Genomic DNA, 23,742 nt, shown 5'->3' on the forward strand with positions numbered 1-23,742 from the left:
TATTTTTTATATTTTTTTATTTGCGTCCCTTGACATGATGTGAAAGAAAAAAAAAAGGTTGAGACATAAAGTGAAGGTCAAGAAGAAACTAAAGGGCAAATATTAAACGTATCCCTGATGGTGAGGTGGTCTCGGACCCTCCTCCCTTCACCCAAGCCACGAAAACTTACATAAAGAGGTACACTTCACAGCTGGCATTGAGTCACATTCATTCATTCACTCATTCATGCATTCACTCCGTTTAGACTGACGCTCTCCATTGAGACCAGCAGTTCACATAAATGCCGTTTTAAACCAGCTCCAAATAGGAGTCAAATGGGTTTCTTTTCTTTTCTTTTTTTTTTTCAAACTAACGACCTCATGTCCGCAAGAACGAACATCTCGTTCCCCCGTTTTATAAGTCCTATAACCATTTAGTGCATTGCTCAAGAGTTCCTGAGAAGAAGAACAAGTGCAGCATAACAAAAACCAAGGCAACTTCATCCTGTTATATACATATTAGATTAGATTACAATACAATTCTGTGCTAAACAAGAAGAAGAACATTCAAAGTATTCGGACATAAAATAAAACGAAACAAAAAAAAGTCTTAAATTGGTCCCGTGTGAGTTTGTCGACGACTCAGCTTAGCACAGTGCATCTTACAATTTGCACCAACAGGAGGCGCTAGAGGGCAGCAGCAAGTAGCGCTGCGTTTAAGACTACTGGGAAATTGGAAATGGCAACTTTCGCTATAAAGTCAATGAGGAACATGTCGGCCAAGCTGTTCGTAAGGCATTCCTGTCGAAAGGGCAGGACGCATGCGCTCGTATTTGTCGCGTGCTGCCGTGTTTCATAAACAAGCAACGTTCGCCTCCAGCGTCTCCGTTAGCGGACAGACACAACGGCGCCGCACCGAGTTCCTACAAAATGCGCCAGCCTGTTAGCTCATGAGCTAGCTAAAAGAAAAGAAGAAGAAAAAGCAGCTTTAAAATAAGCGGATATATTTTTGGGGCTCAAAATAAATGCTAGATGTAAAAATGTATTTGATTGACAGTTGGCAGTTTAGTGGGACGTCTTTTCAGCACGTTCGGCCGACACGCCAAAATGGCGTCAACCATTTTCGAACCTCATTTGTCATAACCAGCGGTTTTGTATTCCTTCAAATTTGCCATTTTTTGCTAACAACCGTGATGCGGCAAATTCAGAAGGCAGTTTTATTGTCACTTTTAGTGGCCGCAAATATTTTTTTAAAGTCCCACAGCTTCTATCAAATAGGAATTCCTTAGAGGAAATAAGATAAATATCATCTTGACCGATGAGGCGTTGAGTTTCAAACATCCCAGCTTTCTCGAAGGCAACGCAGATGCAGAAAGTGGCTTGCAGCGGTCGAACGTCATGACAATAAACTCATGGTACGTTTAAATTGCGTTCCCACGCTCGGCGGCTACTTTTGGTCTTTCCTGAGGTCGTTGGGGTTTTTGGGGACTCTACAGACTGTGACACTCATTTGGACCTCCTTCGACATGAATGATTGCCACCTGTGGAGTTTTAAACACGGGCGCAGGCAACCTTTTCCAAGAGACATCCTAATAAAAAAAAAATCCATTGTGAGTTGGAATAAGAAAAAAAATGTCTGAATGAGGTCCAAATCGAAGGCCGTGGCTGTCGTAAGAGGCTGGAATGTTTTTGTGCAGTACCTGACAGGGTTCACGTGTGCAAGGAAGCGCAAAGAAGGGACGAGGAACCCATGACATAAGATAATGAGCAACCCGGGATTTCATCTCGCAAAAAAAAAAAAAAAGAGCAGAGAAATAAATAAACACAATAAATAAATAAATAGAGGAAAAGAGGGAAAATGCTCTCGTCCATCCCCTCGCCTGTTTTGTCTCGACTAAATGCGTGCGTTGGAAGGCTGAAATCGGAAAGTCTTTTAAAGGGGAGAAGTAACTTTGACCAAGACTTGGTCTTTTTTGGTCAATCAACACAGAAAAGTCTGGAAGCAGAATCGCTCAAAAACATTCGGAAGGAAGCTTGAAGAAGTTCTTTGAACCCAACATTGGCTAATTCATATTATTATATATATTTTTTTTTAAGTGATCAAATAACAACATCTTTGGTTCTTCCAGCACCAAATCTAAGCAAAGACAGACTTTTTACGACTGACGGCGCTTGTGCCGGGATGCGCAATGACAAGATGAATAATATTCATCTTTGCTCCATTTTGCAGCTTTGAATTTCTGTTTGCAACGCGAGCGGCATCCCGGTCAACGCAAGCACGAACGCAAACATTTAAAAAAGACAGCGTCAAGGGGAAAAATATCTTCGACATGTTCCCGCTTGTCTAAGCAAAGAATAAGGTTTAATGTTGCTTTCGCGGAATAAGTAGCAAGCAAAAAAAGCCATCCATTTTCAACCATCTCATTTTGGCTTTATAGCGCCCTCTGCTGTTGACTGAAGAAGACAAGGCTCACCCGTTGTCTGGCTTTGGTCACGTGACCTTCACAATGCGAGCCCGAGGGAACTTTGACGTCAACTTCAGTCGAAGGCAGAACTTCCAATCCAGTAAGAAAAAGGATCTCTGACGTCTATAGTCGTCAATGGCAGCGAACGAGTTGAAAAACAAAATGGCAGTGTTGAAAATGACGACAGCGTGAAACTTCCAATGTGGAGTAACACTTTCGGACTGAAAAATACGCTTGAACGGTACTTGCAAATATGTTTGAATGTGCTTGTAGGCTAAATACTACAAACTTTAAACACCGTTTAAAAATGCTGTTTTCAGCATTTGGACTATGTTCATGTGTGCGTAAATATGATGTATTGATAATTGATAGGATTTATAATGTCTGCAGCACATGATTTCCATTCAGCATTTTTCCCATAATGCAACAGAATCAACACCTCATGTCATTATAGGAAAAACATGCTATGTTTTTAGCATTTAGCCAACAAGTATGTTCAAATGTATTAAATTTTCTCCAGTCCAACATTGGCAATTTCACGCTTGCGTAGAAAAAAATGGTTGAATCTGCGTAATTCTTGTTCCTCAAACACAACATGAATCAGAATGCTGTGGTTAGACGATGTTTACCGTAAGTTTGTCTTGAAACCTACAAAGAAAAACATAAAAAGAAAGAGAAAAAAAATCAAACGCAACGAGCCAGCGGACAAACAAACATTTGGAACGACTCAGAAAACCCGTTTTCCTTTTTTTTTTCTTTTTTCTTTTTTTCCCCCTTAAGCGCTGTCGACATGGAGCAGCAGGCGCGGCCACCTGAGTGAGATTTGGTTTTTGCTTTTTAACGTGGATGTATTAATTCAAACATTCACTATTCCTCCTCGTCCTCCTCGTCCTCGTCCTCCTCGTCCTCGCCAACCTTCTCTGCCGTTTGGCGTGGCCAGCTTGGACGCTGCGAGTGGCCTCCGCCGGGATCTTTTGCCCCGTCTTCCCGGCCGCCTTGCAGCTCGCCGCCTCGCAGGAGGAGGCCGTGGTAGTTGGCGAAGCGGTGCGGGCTGAGCTGCGCCAGAGCCTGCAGGGCGAGCAAGCGCTCCCTGTCGGCGTGGGCCTGGAACATCCCGCCTTCCAGCATGGTGGGCCTGGGGAAAGCCGAGGGGCGGGGGCGGGGCCGCGGCGGCTCGCCGGCGTCCGGGTCCGCCTCCTCTTGGTCGTCGGGTCCCGGGCCGGGCCAGCGCGCGCGCAGCTCCAGGCAGCTGTGTCCCTTGCGGTGGCGCTGCAGGTGGTCCTCCCGGGCGAAGGCCTTGTGGCACAGCAGGCACTCGAAGGGCCGCGCGCCGCTGTGCAGCGACAAGTGGTTCTTCAGGTCGTACGAGTGCAGGAAGCGGGCGGGGCAGTGCGGGCACGAGTAGGGACGCTCGCCCGTGTGCTTCCTCATGTGGATCTTCAACTTGTCATTCCTAAACACAAAAAACATTTCAGATGGTGACAAGAAAGCCCAGCGCGCAAAAACAAATGAGGGTGTGTACACTTGTGCAACCATACTATCTCAGTGGTTTGTTTTTACTTCTCCTCTCATGTTATTTCAATTGTACACACTATAAGTTAACAAATAGTGGGAAAAAAAAGTTTCATTGGTTGACCTTGGTTTCATTTTCGTAGAACACAAAAAACGTCAGTTTGTGTTGAATTCTTGCTCGGCTTCACCGCCTTTTGTTTTAAGGCTTGATTTAACAGAATTGTTTTTTAATTCATCTTATATTACTGTGCAGGCAAGCGAGTGTGATTGACAGGCGACCATTCCCAGATGCATCCCGCCCTCTCATCAAGTCAGGCGGGATAGACGGCGGCATGTGACCCACAACAGGATCAGCAGCGCGGGAAAATGGACAACTGGTTGAGGTTTGCGTACCTGGTGAAGCGAACGCCGCAGGCGGAGCATTGGAAGGGTTTCTCCCCGGTGTGCGTCCTCATGTGCCGCGGCAGTTTTCCCGCTCCGTGGATGATCTTCTGACAGACGGGACACTGCTGAGGCATTTGCGACTTCCTCTTCCTGCCGACTGCCGCCTCGGCCGCCGCCGGCGCCGCCGGGCCTTTCCCTCGCTCGGCCACGGAGGCAGTGGTGGAGGTGCTTTCCATCAGCGTGCCCTCGTTACCGAAGCCCTCCATGTCGTCGTCCTCGGACAGTTTGTCCTCAGGGGGCGCGGCCGGGGTCGGGGGTCGTTGGTGCATCCAATGCAGGTGGCCCCCGTTTAACGTGAGCCCCCTCTCTGGTACTCGGACCGCCTCGGGGTCGCCGTTCTGCCTCCATCGGTAGAGGAGCTCCTCCGTTTCCGGGCTGAGGGGTCGGGCGGGGGGCAGCGAGTCCGACAGGGGCGAAGGGTACGAGACGGGAGTAGCGGGCGGCGGGTTCAACAGCGAGTTGATGTGATGCGGCCACACCTTTTTCACCTTCTTTCTGTCCGTTTTCCTTCGGGATGCGTGCTCACCTGCCGGCCTCCCGACGGCAGCCGCGTGCTGCGCCCTCTGCTCCTCCTCTTCGTCCGGCTCCGCCTTCTCCCCCAGGATGTCCATGCAGGCGTCCGCCACGCACTGGATGCCCAACAGCTGAGCGCCCCGCAGCACGTCCCTCATCCCGGAGCAGGGGATGGTCAGGGTGGCGGTGTAGGCGAACTCCAGCAGGGCGTCCAGGGCGTCGGGCGCCACGCAGTCCAGCTGGCACACGCTGAAACCTCCGGCGGCGCCCTCGCCACAGCCGCCTTCCTCCGCCCCGAAGAGCCGACGGAAGTAGAGGCTGACGGCGGCCATGACGGAGCGGTGGGTCTGGTAGCGCTCCCCGCGAGAGGTCAGCGTGAGGTCGCACAGGATCCCCGAGCGTCTCTGGTCATTGAGGTGGGACAGAAGCTCGTTGCTGTGCTCCAGGAAGGGGATCCCGATCAGTCCGTCCTCGCCTGAAGACATCACCGCCTGCGAGACCCACATAAAGAAAAAAGAAAATACATTGATTCCCTGCATTACCCTTGAAACACCACTTGGTGGCAGTGTCGCTTTGCAGACCATTTCCTCTTCCAGCTCCTTGTCAGGGCTTTTCAAAGTGCGAGTGGATGTACTTTCTTTTTGTTTTATTACCTTTTCTTTAAACATGCAGGACAGCCGTGTTGGCCTTGTTAAAGATCTTATGATGAGCCTTCATTTAACTTTTCATTACACTGGCGCAAATAAAATTTCTATCAGAGATGGATTTAGGTGGTCCCTAAACATATGTTTGATGCTGATTTTTTTTCTAGCACATCAGGTTTTTCAGAGATTTTCTTTTTCTTTTTTTTTTTAAAGTTTGACCTATAAAAGCTTGTGTTTCAGAAAATAAATTCCACCAGCCTTAATTCCTGAATATGCATATTATTATTATCATCATCATCATGAAAACCTGATGTGCTCGAGGAAATAAATGCAGGCAGACTACTTCTAAAAATGACAACACAGTTTAAAGTCCACCAGCATCATGCAACAGATTATATATTTGTATGTTTAAATAGATTTTTTTATTGAGGCGTTAACATACAGTATATGAAAACACTACATTTTAGGGATGCCAGATTGGACTCCTCAAAATGGAGTCACTAAACCACAGAGAGTAAACAACACAACACCAAACAACAATAAAACTGATTGGCATGTCTCGCACCATAAGACGTGTGTTTAAAGAGACAAAAAAAACGGTCATTTACGGGATTTAGAACTTTAATGGGATTTGATCATTTCAATCCACAGAGCAGTTTGACACCCAAGGTAAGCTTCAGGCACAATAACTTCCAATAAGACCTCCGTAACAAAGTCAAGCTAACACTGAGCATAATTATCCTTGTAAGGCCAGACTTTTTTTTTTATATAACTGCAGATTTGTTGGTGTACCTAATGAAGTGTCCAGTGAGCGTAGTAGCAAGCAAAGCATTTTCACGTGTCTCGTATTTGAGAGAGTTAGCGCTGACATGTGCCTCACTGGAGACACAAAGATCATAAGCGAGGGCAAACCTGACCAGAAGACGTCACAGTGTGTAATTGTTTGGGACGAGGAGGAACAGACACGGGATTATGCAATGGCGGGGGGGGCGGTGTAACCACAGGGCACTAGGTTAATTCCCTTTATAGCATTAGCCGTTTGATTAAAATACCTGAGGAAGAAGCGAGGACGCGCACTCGCAGGAGGAAGTGCAAGTGAGAGGATGAGGAAGGTAAAACAAAAAAAAAAGTGCGACATAGCCAAGGCAGGCCGACGCTCACACCTGCGTGCCGTTGGTGGCACGAATGTCGCCCTTCACAATGTTGTTCAACTTCATTTTACATTTACTTGCATCCTTATTTGGGTCAACATGAAACTTGCATCTTACGTGGAAACTAGAACATTTGCCATTTCTGGAGAAATTGTATGTGAAGGCTAAAAGGCTGAATAAAAAAAAAAAACGTTGAAAGATTTGAAAGGACGTGGAATGAGATGAATATGTTGGATCGGTTTTAATCGGTCAATAAAACGTGGAAACGGGAGGTGAATATATCGATATTTGGAATTTCATTTTGAAATTGGAATAGTTTGAATGTTGAGGGAGGAGTGAATAATGCAGAAGAGTTCCTGATACGGGAATTTTGGAGGAAAAAGAAATGTGAATGTTCAAAAATTTGGCATGTTGAAAACCGTTCATAATGTAAATTGAATAAGCAGAAGGATTTAAATTTCAAATGGGAACTATCCGAATCTGTTATTTTGAATACGCCAATAGAAAATGAACAGTGAATAAGTATTGGGGGAAATTTGGCCTCAATTGGAATGAATGGGAGATTTGCAGGTGAAAAATGTTGAATTATGGGAAAATCATGACTTTTTGGAATAAACAAAATGGAAGCCCTCATGGTGTGAATTTTTGGAATGATGAGAATCGGATGAATTATGTGGAAGGAGAAGAGTCAAAAAAGTGGTAGGAAGGAAAAAATAGGAATAACTTTTCTTCAGCCTTGGTGGAGGTCTTTGCTTAAATGAACTGTGTGGAGTGTGGCAGTAGAAATGCTCTATTATGTAAAATCCGTCTGTAGTGAATTGGCTCTATAAATACACTGTTAAAAAAAATGAAGGGAACAAAGTCTTCCTTTAATTTTTTTGAACAGTGTACAAGTGAACTGAATGAATTTTTTGTGTTATGTTCAATACTGAAATGTGTATCAAAAAAAAAAACCTCATCATCTCTCTGCTCAATACGACGAGGCAGTCAATTTCCAAGTGTGGTACGAGAACAGATAGTTGTAAGCAGTCGCCCTCTGGTGGCACGTGATAGAATCACGTCAGTACATCCCTTTCTATGTGTATGTTCTTTTGGATGGCCCGTTTCTGGGATGCGGCGGTATCGGGAGAATCCCCGCGTGAGCAGCGACAGCAAGTTTGCTTGCTGTCGCTGCTCACGCTCCTCAAAAAAAGGCTGGATATATTTGATCCCGAAAATTGAGAACTGCGATGCAGACATTTGTATCATTTCCTATTCGACTCAAATTCCACTTGAGGCTTTCGGTACCGAGACCCAAGTCCCTCGTCCCGCCTCACCCCGTCCACATTCTACCTCTTCAACACTAATTCCCGCACCTGAGCGGACCAGATTTTCCACAAACAAGCCAAGCCCTCCGCTTGTTGTCTCCCTCCCATAGCAACCAGCAGCCCCCCCACCCCCGCCCCCCCCGGCCATCCAATATGAGCGTTCCCACGACGCCCTGCACAACCGCGCCGCATCCACCCGGACGAACCTGCTCCAAAACACACCCAGCCAAACACGCACATGAAGCTAAGCACGCATTGTGTGCCAGCCTGTGGTCTCAGCCCCCCCCCCCCACCCCACCCACACACACATTTTGCCCCCACCCACCATTGTTACATTTAACCTGTTATGTGACTTAACGGCAATCTATTTAAGACTGGCAAAGGTGAACTCCACCCAATTGAAAAGTCAAGCCAATTAAATGTTTGACAAGAGCTTGGCAAATCAACGCTGAGGTGGCACACGAAGTGGCACAGGCAACATTGGTTTTCAATACCAGCTGTACGGCCCGTGACAATATCGCAGCTGCGAGGGCAACGCAACTCACAGATTTGAAATGTTTGCAAATTTGAGCGCAACCGCCTTTAAACTCAGGCCCATGGTAACAAAAATCTGTAACGTAGCATGAACGTAGCATTTTTCGCTATTGGCCCAGCAGTGACAAATGGTTAACTTTAATGAGCCAAGGTCACCATCGCAAAAGGGCTCATTGCAAGCAAGTCGGAAAAAAAACAACAACTGTCAATCTTGATTGTTGGATATTTTGACTTGCACCTGGAAATTCATTTGCGACGATAAAAATGCAGATTTTATCTTGTGTTTTTAACATTATGACCACCAAGATTTATATTGCTGTACTAAATGACCCAGTTGGGATTTTAAAAAACTGGACTAATCCACTACTCAATTTGGCCCACTGAACAGAACAACCTCCCAAAAATGGCTCGTTTTGTGTAAAGCAAACCAAAGGATTGGATTGGTTTGTATAAAACAACCCCAAAAAACCGGGTTGTATTGTGTGAAACAACCAAAGAAAACTAAACCCAACAACAACAAAATAACCCAGAAAGCTGGGTTACTGTTTTTACACAATTTGTTAATTGTAATAGTCTACAATAATCCCTTGTTTATTGCATTCCAATACACGGCCGCATACATAGACAAAGTCTGTGCAGTGAACAAATATGAATTTTATGACCTATAATAAGCGTCACGCATAAGAAATCAGAATATACACGTGAAGCACAGGCATTATTCGCCACCTTACATTCGGCAGTGTCATATCTGTGATGTTGAATGTGCAAATGCGTGCCTGGCCCTGTTGTGTGACGTGCAAGTGAGCAAATGAGGACGCCGCGTTGGCTCAAGAGTTTGCCGGCGCGCGCGTCGAGTGACTGCATCCGTTTACCGGCAATGTGCTTGTGTTGATTGTATTTTATGATTTGTTCAAGAAAGAGCACCGGCGGCCGCGTCCATTCTCCATCTATGCATGTTGCACGTTAGCATCTTTTATTAAGTGTGAAATAATCACAGACTTTAGACGTTCTCTGTCTTTTTATGCACTTTCCTTGTGCTTGCCTGCTACGTGAATCTGCAGTAACGGGTCCGAGTGGAAAAATAATCAGTTAAAAACCTCCAATATTAGCGAATAATCAGTGTTTAACGTACGATTGAAGAAAGCCGCAACGCACTGAACCCGCAAGAAGGTGAGCCGCGCTTTTCTTTTTTCTTTTTTACCATTTTGAAATCTTGCCATCCGCAATATGTTGCAAATGCGGCCTTTGCTGCGGGACCGTCCACACGTGCCAAGACTGTGTTAGAAACAAAATCTTACCTTTCCTGCCCTTAAGGGCATCGGCGGTATGCATCTTATGACATCCATCTTTTTTTTTGCTCTCTGCTTTGAGAGCACTTGTTCCTACTTCCTCCTCCTCGCCTCAGATGGGCAACTTTCAAGTTGCACTCTCTTTCGAAGCGGCACGTTCAAACGCTCATCCTCGACCTGCTTGGCACATTTGTTCGTTTTCCTGCCGCGATCAAAAGTGACTAAGACGCACTGCGAGTTAGTTACCCCTCCCCGCTGTTACATAGACAGCCGCCTACGTGCCCCCCGATCCCCAAAACGTCCAATCGCATTCCGATAAACGTATTCAGAAGAAGTTTGCCGGGCCGTATATCCGGCCTCGGCAGAACCGCGGACGTCCAATCAAATAAATCCGAAATGATGGCTCAGCAGCGAGTAAAACCTCAAAACAAAAAGCAACACTTGACTGTTCTACAAATCAAAAATCGTAGCATAATCTCAGCACTGAAATGATATATTTGGCATCAATCATGAGTCATTTTGCGCCAAAACGCAAACGTTGTGGAAGGAGCAATCTAAGACTTCAAACAGCAAAAGCGATGCCTCGCTTCCTCTAAAAAGCACAACACGGTCGGTAGAAACCAAATGACATCAACTTGTCTTATTTTTCCACACCAAAGCTTTTTTTCATGTGCTCGATAGAGGTTAGAAGTTGACTAATTTGTTGCTTACATATTTATTTGTCCCTGAAATATACACAGAGGGGTTGTTTGTTGGTGTTTGTGATGATGAGAGCAATTTGAGGCAAGCGCAAGATTCATGACGTGCGTAAATGTGACGTTCAGACCTAATAAAAAAAAAAATGTCTGAGCATATACAACTAGAAAAACAACAATTACAGTCAGTACCTAAGGAATTAATGATTTTGTTGTTTTTTTTTAAATTGTACGTCAATGGAAAAGAATTTCAGGTGAAGGGGGTTTTCGGAGGAGCCCGCATGACATTTCCTGTCCCGGACAAACTAAAATGCATCAAGAAGCATCACGGCTCGTTTGCGGCTAACACGAAGCGCACTCGGAAAATAAGACATGGCAAAGGAGGAAAAAAAGACAGGCATCAAAGTAATACAAATGTGAACAAGTGTGAATTAGGTTGTTAATATTGACACTGCAAGAAGATCAAACTAATGCACGAACACACACGCACACGCACACACACACACACACACACACACACGTCACTACACACCCCTGAGTATTCATTTTTACCCTAACCGGTTTATTCATGTTAATTGAAGCTTTGGGCCTTTGCACTTCAATTATATTTGACTTAAGGTGTGTCTTTTTATCTGATTCTCAACCAAACCTATAGTTCATATCAAGCACGTTAACCCTCAAGCTGCCGTCGACTGCGTGTGTCTGCTTTTCACATGAACGCAAATTGTTATTCCTTCACTTTGCAGTGCGGCCGACTTGAGCTTCCTCATTGCCTGCTTTCATTATGCAAACTGGCTTCCTCTCACTAAGAGGATTCATTTGTCACTTGAAGGCCACTCGTAGCGTATGGCGGGCGCATTTCATAAATGTTGTTTCTAGCCGCCCACGTCTGCACGCCGCGCAAATAAAGAACAAACGTGAACACAAGACGTATTTTTCTATGAAAACTTAATGAGCGTCCATTAGCAGCTTAACTGCCAGGAAAGTGAGCAAATGTGCACATGACTTCTGCATTTGAAGAAAAAAAAAAAAAAAAAGGGGGGGGGGGCACAGTGTCTGTATATACATCATGAAATCCCACCACTACTACACACACACGCGGTGCATGCGTGTGGAACTACAAGTGTTATTCTAATGGCTCTTGTTTTCCATTAAACTTAAGTCACTTTTCCCGGCCCACCTCAATTATGTCCGTCTCCAGCGCGAGCAGGGAAAAAGTGACTTGTATGCTATTCAGAGAAAAGCGCGGCCGAGAGGGAGAAACGCTGTTATGAAGTCTGATGTCACATGTTTTCCAGCGTGCCAGTGCACGAGCGTGCGCGTGTCTGCCCAGTTTTGTTTTCGCGAGGCTGCTTTTCGAAACCAGTGCCGTACCATAATAGAATCATTATTACTACCTCTGTATCGATTACTTCCACCAAGTGGTAATTGCTTATTTGTCGAGATTCCGCAAAGCAGATTTTCCCCGAAACGCGTTGGAGGGGTGGCACTCGTTTCGAGGAAGAAAACACGAAATGGCTTCAAGCAGATAAAGGAATTCAAGCGTGGCTGCTCGACGGAACGGCTCTTCCGTTCCCCGCCATGCAAATGGACCGGTCCCGTCTATTGTCATCAATGTTGATATTCAGCTACAAACACAATTAAAAATATATATATTTATTGTTAGCAGAATTTATTTTCACAATGGAAACATTGTCATGCCCACCAAAAATTGCCAATAGTCTATTCCAAATCCCCTCACTTTTCCATAATGGTACAGTCTGGTCACAATGATCATCTTACGTCATTGTCCGTCAAACAGGAAGAGAGTACAAAGCGAGCCAATTTTTTTTTTTTTTTTTTTTTTTAATATATGTGTATATAATATATAATATATATATATATATTTTTTTTTTATTTTTTATTTTTTTGTGTGTGTGTGTGTGTGTGTGTGTGTGGGTGAGTATGTGTATGTGCGTGCGTGCGTGCGTGCGTGTATTTGTTAGCTCACCAGAAAACCTATTAGAAAAAATCTCATACCGTTCACCTAAACCGAACACCAGGAGACCCGAGGGGACCGAAGAAAACCAAGGAAGGTGAAATCCAGCACCGACCAGACACCCCCCACCAGAACTCCTCCCCAGCCCAAGAAACATCCAGACCCCAACAAATCCAAAAAACATAAAATCAGGGAGGCCTCAAGAGACCAAAGGAGAGACCGAGAAAAGGAAGGAAGGACAGACGACAGCGAGCCAAATTTTGATGTTCATCGAACCACAACATAAAAAAATAATAATAATAATAATACAAAAAAAAAAGTTTTTTTTTTTTTTTTTAAAGAATGGTACAGTTCCAATGATAATGTTACCTAAATCAACCATCAGTCATCTGCTAACTAACCAACAATTGGTCAAATCAAGATGCCTTATTGCCTTCAATGTTTTAATTTCGTCGAGCTATTTGACTTCAAAACTCTTCTTAAGGTGTGATGTCACACCGCCAACCAGGAAGTAAACTGCTCACTTCTTTTTCTTCACATTGCTCACCCCAGAATTAGGAGCAGGCCACCTCCTGCTAACATACAAACTAAAGCATTTTATAGTACCCTTGTTGTGTTTGGGTCAAAGTGAAGTCACTCCCTCGAAGCAGATATATATATAAAAAATAAATTTAAAAAATGGTCGTCTTACATTATGTCATCATTAACTATATATTTTTTTTTATTCCAGTTCTCACCCTATCAAAAAAAAAGTGTGAAAAAAAGAAGTGGCCTATTTTTAAACAAGGTATGTGCTGTTGTAGTTATTGTTGTCTTCCTTGGAAATTGAAAAAGAATAAAATCAAAAATAACTCCACAACAATACGACGCAGCTAAGCGAGCACGTACGCGTATGACTTGAAAGGGAGCGGACTGACAAACGAGAAGTGATTGCTCGCAGTAAATGGAAGCCTCCTCCGCAGTCCAACGCACGCGCACGCATTACGACACGCCACCGCCGCCGTCCAGCTCTTTCCATCAACAGCGACATGAAGAAGCTCGTACCGTTTGTCCTCCACACGCTCGTCCTCCTCCTCTCATGGCTCGTCTCCCGCCTCAAAGACCCGAACGCACTCTTCTTTACACTTGCTACACTCGTTTGGGGGGGCGAGTGAGCGCAGTGGTTTAGTGGGACACCTTGGAGGGGAGGAGGGAGCGCGCGTGGCGGGGACGACAGGAGCGGCGAGCGCGCACACTTGACTCGACAACATTCGTACGACACATTTGAGCAGCCACACGCCAAAAGAAGTTCAAGTTCCTCTTGGAATTAAAAGAGAATCCAACATGTTTTTTTTTTGTTTTTTGTTTTTTTAATGCTCCTTTGCACAGCCCTGACCCACATCACCCCCCCCCCCACCCCCAAATAGCCCAAACCCAAAACGTGTCCACTTTGCCCTCCTCTGACCTTAACAGAACTGGAGCATTAAGGTCTGTGCGTGTGTTTCAGCGTGAGCATGTGCAGCACACTGTGGTCTTAGTTCTAAGAACACATTACATTATTTATTTATTTCAATGGCACAGCTCATGCATCCATCCCACCACACGCGTGCGCGCGCACGCGCACCCGCACGCGCACGCGCACCCGCACGCGCACGCGCACACAAGATCTCGCGCACTTGCTACTAAGCATACTATCGAAAACAATTCTAGCGATATGATACAAGAGGGTTGGCACGTAAATGAATGCAGAGTTACTTGGATGACTGAAATGTAATAACCTAAAATCCCATCTATGAGGTAGCTCAAGGGTCTGTCATAGGCCCTCAATTATTCATATTATACATTAATGATTTTATGCAACGTTTCTAGTAGGGGTGTTAGAAAAAAAATCGATTCGGCAATATATCGCGATATTACGGCGCGCAATTCTCGAATCGATTCGATATGCGGCCGAATCGATTTTTAAACATCAATTTCTTTATGGGAATATTCAACAAAACGTCTTACTTAGGGTTAGGATTCACACATTAAGTATGGAAGAATGTTGTATTAATGGAATGCATTCATATCATTTCCAATTTATTGTCCCTGATAGTAATGGTATCGGTCACCGCCGTGAGCACCGATACCTTAAAATAGGACTGGTACTGGCACCGATACCTGGTATCGGCAGTCACCCGTCAGGATGATACCACCTCTGCCTCAATTTGAGCCAGGAAAAAAACCCTGACTGCATTTTCCCTAACATGGTGAATAACCGCGATTAATCATGGTGATTACAATATTGATCAAAATAATTTCGATTCTCATTTTGGCCATAATAATGCTGCCCTCATATGCATTTGCTTTTATTTCATTTGTTTTTACTCAGCCCGGTCCGCATTGCAGATTGAGAATCTTAGCTGGATAAATAATATTTCTTAAAGGGATACTTGACTCATGGAGCCATTTTCAGAATTAAATAAATTATATTTTGTCCAGATGTCATTTGATAACTTCATATATATACACACACATTTCATGTACAATTGATAACTTTAAAAACAAATGTTTCCACTTGCTGTCGACTAAAGATGACATCGCCTGTACTGAGGAAATAGTTAACGACCAATCACGGCTCACCTGTTTTCTGGGTTTGGTCAGCAAACTGAGCGTATTGCAGGTGACGTCATCTTCATAGACAAAATATTATCTCCTTAATGTTAAAAAGGGCCCAATGAGTCTAGTATCCCTTTAAGAAACTATTTTTGTGTTGTAAATCATTCGAGTAGAGGATTTTGTGTGCGACTGTAAGATTTCTGCCACAACAAAAGGAGAAAGGTGAGAAAAAAAAAAAAGCACAGGAAGAGAAGTTTGAAGGAAAAAGGAAGCGTTTGAGATTTTGAACGGCATGAATTGGAGGGGATGCTTGAAGGCGTTCTTAGAAATCACACATGACAAGTACGTTTGCGGGGGAGGAGACGGGGGGGAGTGGGCGTCGAGATGCTCGGGGAGATAACGCGAAGAGGGGAGGCAAGCGTCAAACAGGAAAATCGAGTGGCGGGGGCCTCCGACAATCTGTGTTGGGGAGGAGACGTGAAACAAGAGCGCTCAGCAAAGAGTTGAGTTACAGGCCAAAAGAGAGAAGACGCAAATAGGGAAAGGAGAGCAACCGCCGTCACCGACGCAGGACGCGCACATGCCGCCGCTGAGCAAAACGAAACGTCTTGCACATGGCACGCATAACACACAATCACATCTTCGTTCATGACGTCGACAACTCTTTCAACATCGCCAATCGGCACATTCTGGGCCCCATCAAGTGTGTTTGCGTGTGTGTGTTCTTTAAGGACGTGTGGGCGAACCATATTCGACATCTGACGTTAGTTGACATGTCAAGACCAAAACTGGATGTTTTGGTTTTGATTTGATGAGTTCAAACACAAATGGCATCTGCTTAAAATGGAATGAGTGTAGAAATGAATACATTTATATTCATTATTTGCTAGGGGTGCACCGATCGATCAGCTGGCCGACTTATCGGCCCACATTTCTCCGATTTAATCTGGGGGTGGAATCGGTGATCAACCGATCCCTTAAACAATAAACCGATCTTTTCCATCGATCTCATCTCCCTCGTTAGAGGCCTGAAAAAGTCAACCACTGGCCTCTTCTGCTAACATGACTAATACGTTTTTCATTTTACATTTGCGAGAACTACTTCATGTGTACTTAAAACAACCCGTTGTTATTATTTCTCAGATATTTTTCAATGTTATACAATAAAACAAGATTGGAACGCTGAAGGCGTATGCTGTTTGTTATGAAGACAATTTAAAAAGGAACCTCGACTGTAATGACAAGTTTGCTCTATATTATTCATTTGGTTGTTACTAGCGTAACTACGAGATTCATTGTTCAAAAACCATTTCCAGTTGAATACATTTTGTAGAAATTTCATTTGGACCTACGTCGCCATTGTTATTTACGTCGCAACGCATTCAGTGCGTAGCGACGTAGAATGGCGGCTCGCTCTCTGCCGAGCAATGTGAAAGCAAGGTAAGTCGCCGTCGCGTTCCTAAAGGGACGATCAAAAGTCTTGAATGCGTCTGGTGAACGACAGGAGCGCGGCGCCGGGGAGGGCGACTCTCCCGATCGCATGTTGTTTCAAGAACATGTAAACACACAGCTAACGCCGCACAGCTAATTGATCCCGATCAGGTTCGTTTTCCTGTACTTGCTCAAGGTGGTCGAGCGCCTGGCACGATGAACGCCACTCAAGACGCGAGTGAGTGAGGTCACACCTTCCTGAGTCGTCGTCACACACAGCCGAGTCGGGAAGGAGAACGCACTTCCCGTAAATCCGTGAATTGTGTCCGCAAGGAGGAACTTACCGTACGAATGACTAATGTGTGTGTGTGTGAGTATGAATTAACTCAGCATATTCGCGAGACGGTATTGTTGTGACATTTCACCACCGATTGCGCAATTACGAACATACAGTATAGCAAGAAAAACATCTTCAATACATCAAATAACTTAAATAATGTAATGAAAATGGAAAATGAAGTTTTTGGATGGTACGAGCCATCGATCAGCAGAATTTTGTATGGCGGCAGGTGACTCAACTCACTTCAACGAGCAGCAATTAGCATCTATGTAGCGGTGTTGTTACCCTTTTATCAATATACAGATGAACACCAACAGTGGACAAACGTGTGTAAATAATATCGGAATACTGTTTTTAGTTCGTTAACGAAAATGTATTTTTTTTTTTCAATTTTAGTTTGATAATTTTGTCCTTTTAATTAACTGGTTGCAGGGATGTGAATGATGAGAATGTGCAGTTTCACATCAAATCGTCCAAAAAACGTAACAGGCGATATAGGAAGACGACAATTTCAATATTAGAAGGAAGCACATCGTGACCGTGCGCAGTAAGCGCGTCCCATTCGCTGTAATATGGATCATTCTCACCCACAAGCAACGAAAAGGGAATTTTTCTTCCTCCACGAGGACAACGTGCATCTCGGCGGAGTTCCCCTTTGACACGTGACATGCGAGTGGGGGGGTCACTTTCAAACCGAGGGTGTGCGTCTTACTCATCGCGTCTTTCTCACTTTCTCTGAAGCTAACCTCCTGATGATAAGCGACCGGCGCTCTCTTACTCGAAGAGTTGAATCACGAGCTGCGACGGAGGAGTCACACGAGGGCGCCGGTCCGCGGCGCGGGCGGGACCTCCGAGGCTGCGGCGCCCCGTGACTGAAAATGAGGAAATGGCACACGCACAACTTCCTCTATTGACACACGTCGAGTGGGGGCAAGACTCAACTGTAGCACCGTGGACTTAATCAACACACGCACACGCACGCACACAGCACCTGTTGAGAATGCATCACTTGGTGGGAGCGGATGAGTTGAAAAGATGAGAACAAATGTTCAACTTAAATCCAATTCTTCTGACCGAATAACTCAAATCGTCACCTTCCTTTTACACGAGATCATCCCGAGAAACTGGAAACGATGTCAACCTCACAATTGGAGTTATTTTTATTCGTGCGCCCACGAATGTGTGTGCGTGTTGCTAGAACTCCTCGATCCAAAACAAGCGCTCCCCCCGCGCCGCAGACACATGCTCGTCACCAGTCAGACTCCAGCAGGCCCGATGGTCACATGATTTGTTACGCCGTGTTATCCAGCGCACGCAAGCTTTTACTCAATGGCAAGTTCGCACCATACACGATGATGTCATGGATTTTCTTATTTTTTGGAATGTGAGGTTTCTCATGTGCATGCATTATTATTATTATTTGGGATCTGATTGTCAATCGATCACGTTTTAAAGCAAGCGAGGCAAAAAGGTCGCAAGAAGAGCAACGCCACATCATCGTCGTGGAGTTGAGCTTCAACATGATTCTGCTCAATGCAAACTTTGCCGGGAAATAGGAGCTCAGAACAGTCAGGGATTGTCCCTTCTCTTATAAAAACAATTCATTGACTAAATGCCTACCCTCTATTAATTGCCTTTTTTTGATGAAATAATCTAGTTCATTATGTAGAAATACAAACACAGTTTTAGTCTGATCACCCCAATATTTAAATTGGACTCAAACTATACTTACTCATCCGCATATTAGCTAAATGCAAGTCTTTTTTTATACTTCCTATAAAGCCTGGTGGATCATTAAACTTGAGCGTCCGCTAGCAATAAAAGCGCACGTGTACTTTTTTGGCTCAATTCCTGCAGCGCCTTTAAAAGCTGAGAGCTCGGGCTGCCCTCAAACCACACAGGAGTTAACTTCCAGGCCGCCTATGAAATATTCAAGCGCTCCACCACTTTGTCCATCTCCAACAGGCTGGGGTGGGGTTTTTTTTCAGGAAGCCCTGCCCCTACGGCAGAAGCCCCGCCCACTCGGCTATGCCACGGGCGGTTTCATGGTTGCGTTTTTTGTGGCCTCCAACTACAGGTAAGGATGAGAAAGACGTTCTTCAAGGGCAATAAAACGTAAAAATATGCATCTCCAATTGTTTGGATCGATTTAACACTGTAAGAGAGTTACTCGTTTCATAACAGCATGCACTGCATCACGACCAAGACTTGCTTCTAGAATTTTGGTCACCATATTTAGCTATAAATGAATGCATGACAGGCGCCAAAACACTAGAAACGCGTGCAACAAGGATATGAACCAACGTCAATGTGTCAACTTTACCACGGTGCAATTATTACATTTAATTAAATCTCCCCGTCACCTGTCAGCAAATTCACCAAATGCCCGAGAAAAGACAGACAGAGACGGAATTGGACCTTGACACGAAGCAGAAAGTGGTGGAAACCAAAAATGATTTATCTTTCTTCACTACCGTGATATCAAGAGAAAAGCTGTTACTTGTTTAAATGTACGCTAATTTGCATCTTTACTGATATAAAAAAAAAAAAAAAAGAGTTCCACAGTATATAAAAACAAACTTTCGTCGCAAATGTCATTTTATTGCATTGTGCCAATTAAAAATGGATGGCGGGTCAAAAATGGACACCAGTGTCTTATATGAATTGGTGTTCAAGTTTTCCAAGTTCTGACTGTCTGTGAGGCCATGAAGGTATCAGAATGTGATTGGATGAACAAGTCCAGCTTGTGTTTGGAGGCTCGTACAGCTACTTCAATAAAAAATAAAAATAAAAGACCTCCGATTAATCGTTGATGATGACTTCACGTTTGAATAATTACGCAATATAAATATACAAAATAAATGAATGTATTTCAAACTTAAATTGAGAATACATTGAAATGAAAACATGCTCCTCCTCCGTGTTTACCATCTTTCTTTTCAAGCACTTGCATTAAAAGGCAATTCATGTAAAAAGACTCTCTCGTTTGTTGTGGAGTGATTCCAAAGCAGCATCACGTGACAAGATGATTTTGTGATTATTTTGTGAAGATGTGGCCCAACATGAATATTAGCAACATTAGTAATAATCACGAGCAGTGCGTGTTCCTGACAAGAGCGTGACTCGTACCTGCAGTCCATAAAAAGCGGAGGAAATGGCTTGTTTTCTGTCTTGCTCCCTTTTGTAGTCTCAGCTGATGTCTTGCCACCTGAGGGGATAAATAAAATTCAGTTGGAGCATTTTTCATCATTACTTTGAGCTCTTTTAAATCCCATAAAAAAGGACTTCAAATAAAAAGATGTGCTGAGTGTACAACGGTACGCGCACTCTCTCACATGATACATCGACAATTTATCACGTAGGGAGGCTTTGGAGAAGTGGTGCGGGGTGTCTAGTAAAAGAAGCCAGCCCACATCCTGTAACATCTGAAGAGATTTTATCAGATGGGTCAACGTAAGCAAGCCTTTCGAGGCGGTCTTTTTATATTTAGCCTATTTTTCATTATACGTTCCGCTTGAGTAGAAGATGTAGGTCGCACAAGCTGATTCACTGCACATATGATGATGATGATGATGATGATGATGATGATGATGATGATGATGAAGTGTGGTAAACGGAAGGAAGCAGGCGAGCGCAGAGGTCACGCCGGGACAGCGGGAAGCAGAGACGAAGCAGATGTCCAATTATCCCGAGCCGCAATTGGCACTTGATTTCAAAACGTCGCTCTTGGACCGTCGGCCGTACTGTTCGCCTTCCTTCACGGACGGCAGCAGCGAAAAATGGTGATCACGCACACAATCAAGAAAAGAAAGAAAAATTCCAGGGGATTTGTGCACTCTTTTGAAATCAAAGACTTAAGATGCGCGTAATAGCAACGTGTCAAATGCTGTTCTTTTCATCATTTATGTCCATGTTTGAGGCGATACATGATTGGGAAGAAATCGTTTTACTTAAAGCTAAAAAATGCTTCTCTAAACAAACTAAATGCAATGAAAATACAGCAGCGTTTCCCTCCAATGGTTGTCTGCCAGCCTTTTCTTTTTGAAACACTTCAAATTCATTCATGTTGTCATATTTTTCTCAATTTGTGATGGAATTAAAGCTATGCTCTTGTTTTCCCATTCGGATCGATTATTTTGATTACAATTTATTAATTTTGCATTACCTCTGAAAAAATGTGGAATGGGCCCAAGGTAAACAAACGGCATGGTGTGAAATGACTTCGGACACGATCGTGGGTCCGTTCATCCTCCGGGATACAACGAACGCCGAAAGGTACCTCACCACGCTGAGAGATGAAATCTGGCCAATTATCAGTCGTTGGGAGAATATTGACGATTTCATTTTCAGGCAAGATGGCACTCCTCCACATTTTGCTATTGTTGTTCGTTCCCTTTGGAAATGGATGGGTCATCGTGGTCCGCATGAGTGGTCAGGCAGAAGTCCTGACTACCAGTCTGCCACTTTCTTTCTGCGGGGTTGGTTAAAGGAGCAAGTTGACCAAACTAACAACTTTGGAAGAACTTGAAGGGCGTTCCTCGTCAAATCCGTTTATGTTGCCAGGCGGCTTTTTGAAACTGATGGCTAATGATGGTGTCCGTATCAAGTTTTAAATAAAACTCATATTCATTTCTTGTAGGAATAATAGTGCAGAAACAAATTACCAGTAGGGAGTTACTTTTTTAAATCACGCTAAAGGTCGGTAACCCTCGCTGTATAGCAAAATCCAAACTACCAATAGATCACCACATTGTACCCCAATAAGTCACCCACCTCATTCTGGGTAACCATGTGGTCCCGCGGGTGCCATGTTTGTTAGCGAGCCCTGACTTGGAAACTTCCGTTTCAACCTGCAACTGCTGAAGATCCGCTTTCTAATATTTTGACCTGAGCCGACACGAAGAAGTCAAGTGAGGTGGTATCGCACCTGCATGGGCGTCTCTCGACTGAACCAAACAAGTCGTGTGTGCCCATCGCAGGGGAAACCAAACCCAAGCCAGTCGAGCTTGTTGGGCCGGTCTGTCAGAGGGGCGAGCCAGCCTCATCTACCTCTGTGATCGCGCACACGCACACACACAAGCCCACTTGCATGCCAGGCCTCCCCACCCCTTCAAGCATGCGCCAGTGCACACAACACAGGGTGCGCCCTTGGTATGAAGAGGATAGTGATGATGAGGATGATGGTGAAAAGACCACGCACTGACATGACACAGTATGGCTAAATCCCCCCCCCAGCCTGCGTGCGTGTGCAGGGCAGGCAGGTAACGTGCGTGTGAGCAGGTTAGGTTTTGGATATCAGCCCACGTCTTCTATAATTAGCAAGTACACAAATAGACTTCACGACCCTTCTTCTCTCTCTCTCTTGATCTCTCGAGCGCTCACCTGGTTGACACATGTATGCTCCAAACTATCACGCAACTGAGGACACGACGGTGGAATAGTAAATGGGACCGTGACGTGGTTCACGAGTCCTCCCGTGACCCTTTTCGGAAGCTTGAGGGGGCGGGTGGGGGTGGGGGGGTTAAACGGGAACAGGCGCGAACATATACATGCTATATATACAGTATATAAACACATACACAAATAAACAAGCAAGCAACACAATCAAGGTGTTAAGAGTTGAAATGTTAGCACTCACCTGTGTCACCTGTGCTGTGTGACTCGTCGCCTCCCACTCTCACTTCCTGGTTCGCGTCGACCCGAAATGCCAGCTTCTTCTTCTTCTTCTTCTTCGTCTTCGTCTTTTTTCAGTTCTTCAATGAATAAATAAATAAATAAATAGAATCCACTCGTGCGGACCACAGCCTTCAGTTCGTGTCACAAGTTGGTCCCACGGTGTCGTCTCCACACTCCGCACTAGTCCACACCGCCGGTCAACCACCCCCCACCCCCCCTCGCCGGTGACACTGCCTCCTCTGGCCCGCTCCAACTCCTCCCGCTCCGCCTTCCGAGAACCAGGAAGCGGCTTGGCCTACTTAACGCCCAGCCGGGCACCCATTGGCTTCGGCGGCGTCGGAGAAGAGCACGCCGCCGGTGGTGGGCAGGACCCCGTGGGGAAGGAGAAGGCAGGACCGGGGAAGGGTTAAAACACCGGCGGCGGGAAGAAGGCAGGTCAGGTGAGTGGGTGAAATAAACAGTATCCCTTTTGACCAGATATTACAATTCCCGTCAAATTGACTCAAAAGACCAACATCAAATGCGAAGAGAATATATGCAACTTCTGTGTGTTGCTAAACTGCTACCACTTGCTACAGCTAGCAAGCAAATAACATTTTAGTTACCAACAAAAACATACAACATATTACTTCCATGTTTATGCAGTAACATTAACCTGGCAATAGCCAGATTGATATTAGTGTCCCAATATATTAGTGGTATGTTGTAGCACACTTTTGACAAGACGAGTCCCACTTTTAAATTCACAGGTAAACTGATTATGGACAATTCCGAACATTTCTGATATTTCCGCAATGCAGATGCTTCCTTTACACAGTGAAAACAAACGGCGTACCATATTGCCTTTGCCTGTGACAACCATACAAACCAGGCAGAGGCAAACGACATTTCATCACATTTTGAAAACAAAATAACGCACAGCAATCAAATGACAACGATCCAAAGTCCAATTTTTCTTTTTCTTTTTTTCTTTGAGAGCTCAGTATTGTTCATTCGGTAATTTTACCGATTTGACATGTCATCATCATTGCTCTCTTTTTTATTTTTTATTTTTTATTTTATTTTATTTTGTATGTTGTGTGTGCGTGCGTGTGAGTGTGTACTCATTAGATCACCTAAAACCTATTAAAAATCCCATACCGTTCACCTAAACCGAATACTAGTCGAATCCAGCTAGAGTCGTGAGGTTGTCAAAGTCAAATTTTTC

At 44.6% G+C, this 23,742-nt stretch overlaps 1 protein-coding gene and 1 long non-coding RNA gene across 4 annotated transcripts in view; one reads left to right on the forward strand and one right to left on the reverse strand.

Moving 5' to 3' along the window:
- On the reverse strand, positions 1-22,941 carry zbtb7b (zinc finger and BTB domain containing 7B). Of its 3 annotated transcripts, none has more exons than XM_086078010.1 (4): positions 22,498-22,941; positions 19,989-20,067; positions 4,350-5,404; positions 1-3,897 (listed from the first exon to the last, which is right to left on the reverse strand). In XM_086078010.1, exons 3-4 carry the CDS (start codon positions 5,396-5,398, stop codon positions 3,312-3,314), a joined length of 1,635 nt encoding a protein of 544 aa, XP_085934136.1. In that variant the 5' UTR covers positions 5,399-5,404; positions 19,989-20,067; positions 22,498-22,941; the 3' UTR covers positions 1-3,311. The 3 variants fall into 3 exon arrangements, with proteins under 3 accessions (XP_085934136.1, XP_085934137.1, XP_085934135.1); XM_086078011.1 differs by lacking the exon at positions 22,498-22,941 and adding an exon at positions 21,633-22,041; XM_086078009.1 differs by lacking the exons at positions 19,989-20,067; positions 22,498-22,941 and adding an exon at positions 13,556-13,669.
- The window catches only part of LOC147173005 (uncharacterized), a 13,608-nt gene continuing 12,542 nt past the window's right edge, over positions 22,677-23,742 (forward strand). The window contains exon 1 of the long non-coding RNA XR_015095340.1: positions 22,677-22,975. This is a non-coding gene — a long non-coding RNA (uncharacterized LOC147173005). The remainder of the gene's footprint in view (positions 22,976-23,742) is intronic.

The sequence above is a fragment of the Leptonotus elevatus genome, chromosome 6 (assembly GCF_054856555.1).
Source record: "Leptonotus elevatus isolate MCC_2025b chromosome 6, RoL_Lele_1.0, whole genome shotgun sequence".
Taxonomy (NCBI): Eukaryota; Metazoa; Chordata; class Actinopteri; order Syngnathiformes; family Syngnathidae; genus Leptonotus; species Leptonotus elevatus.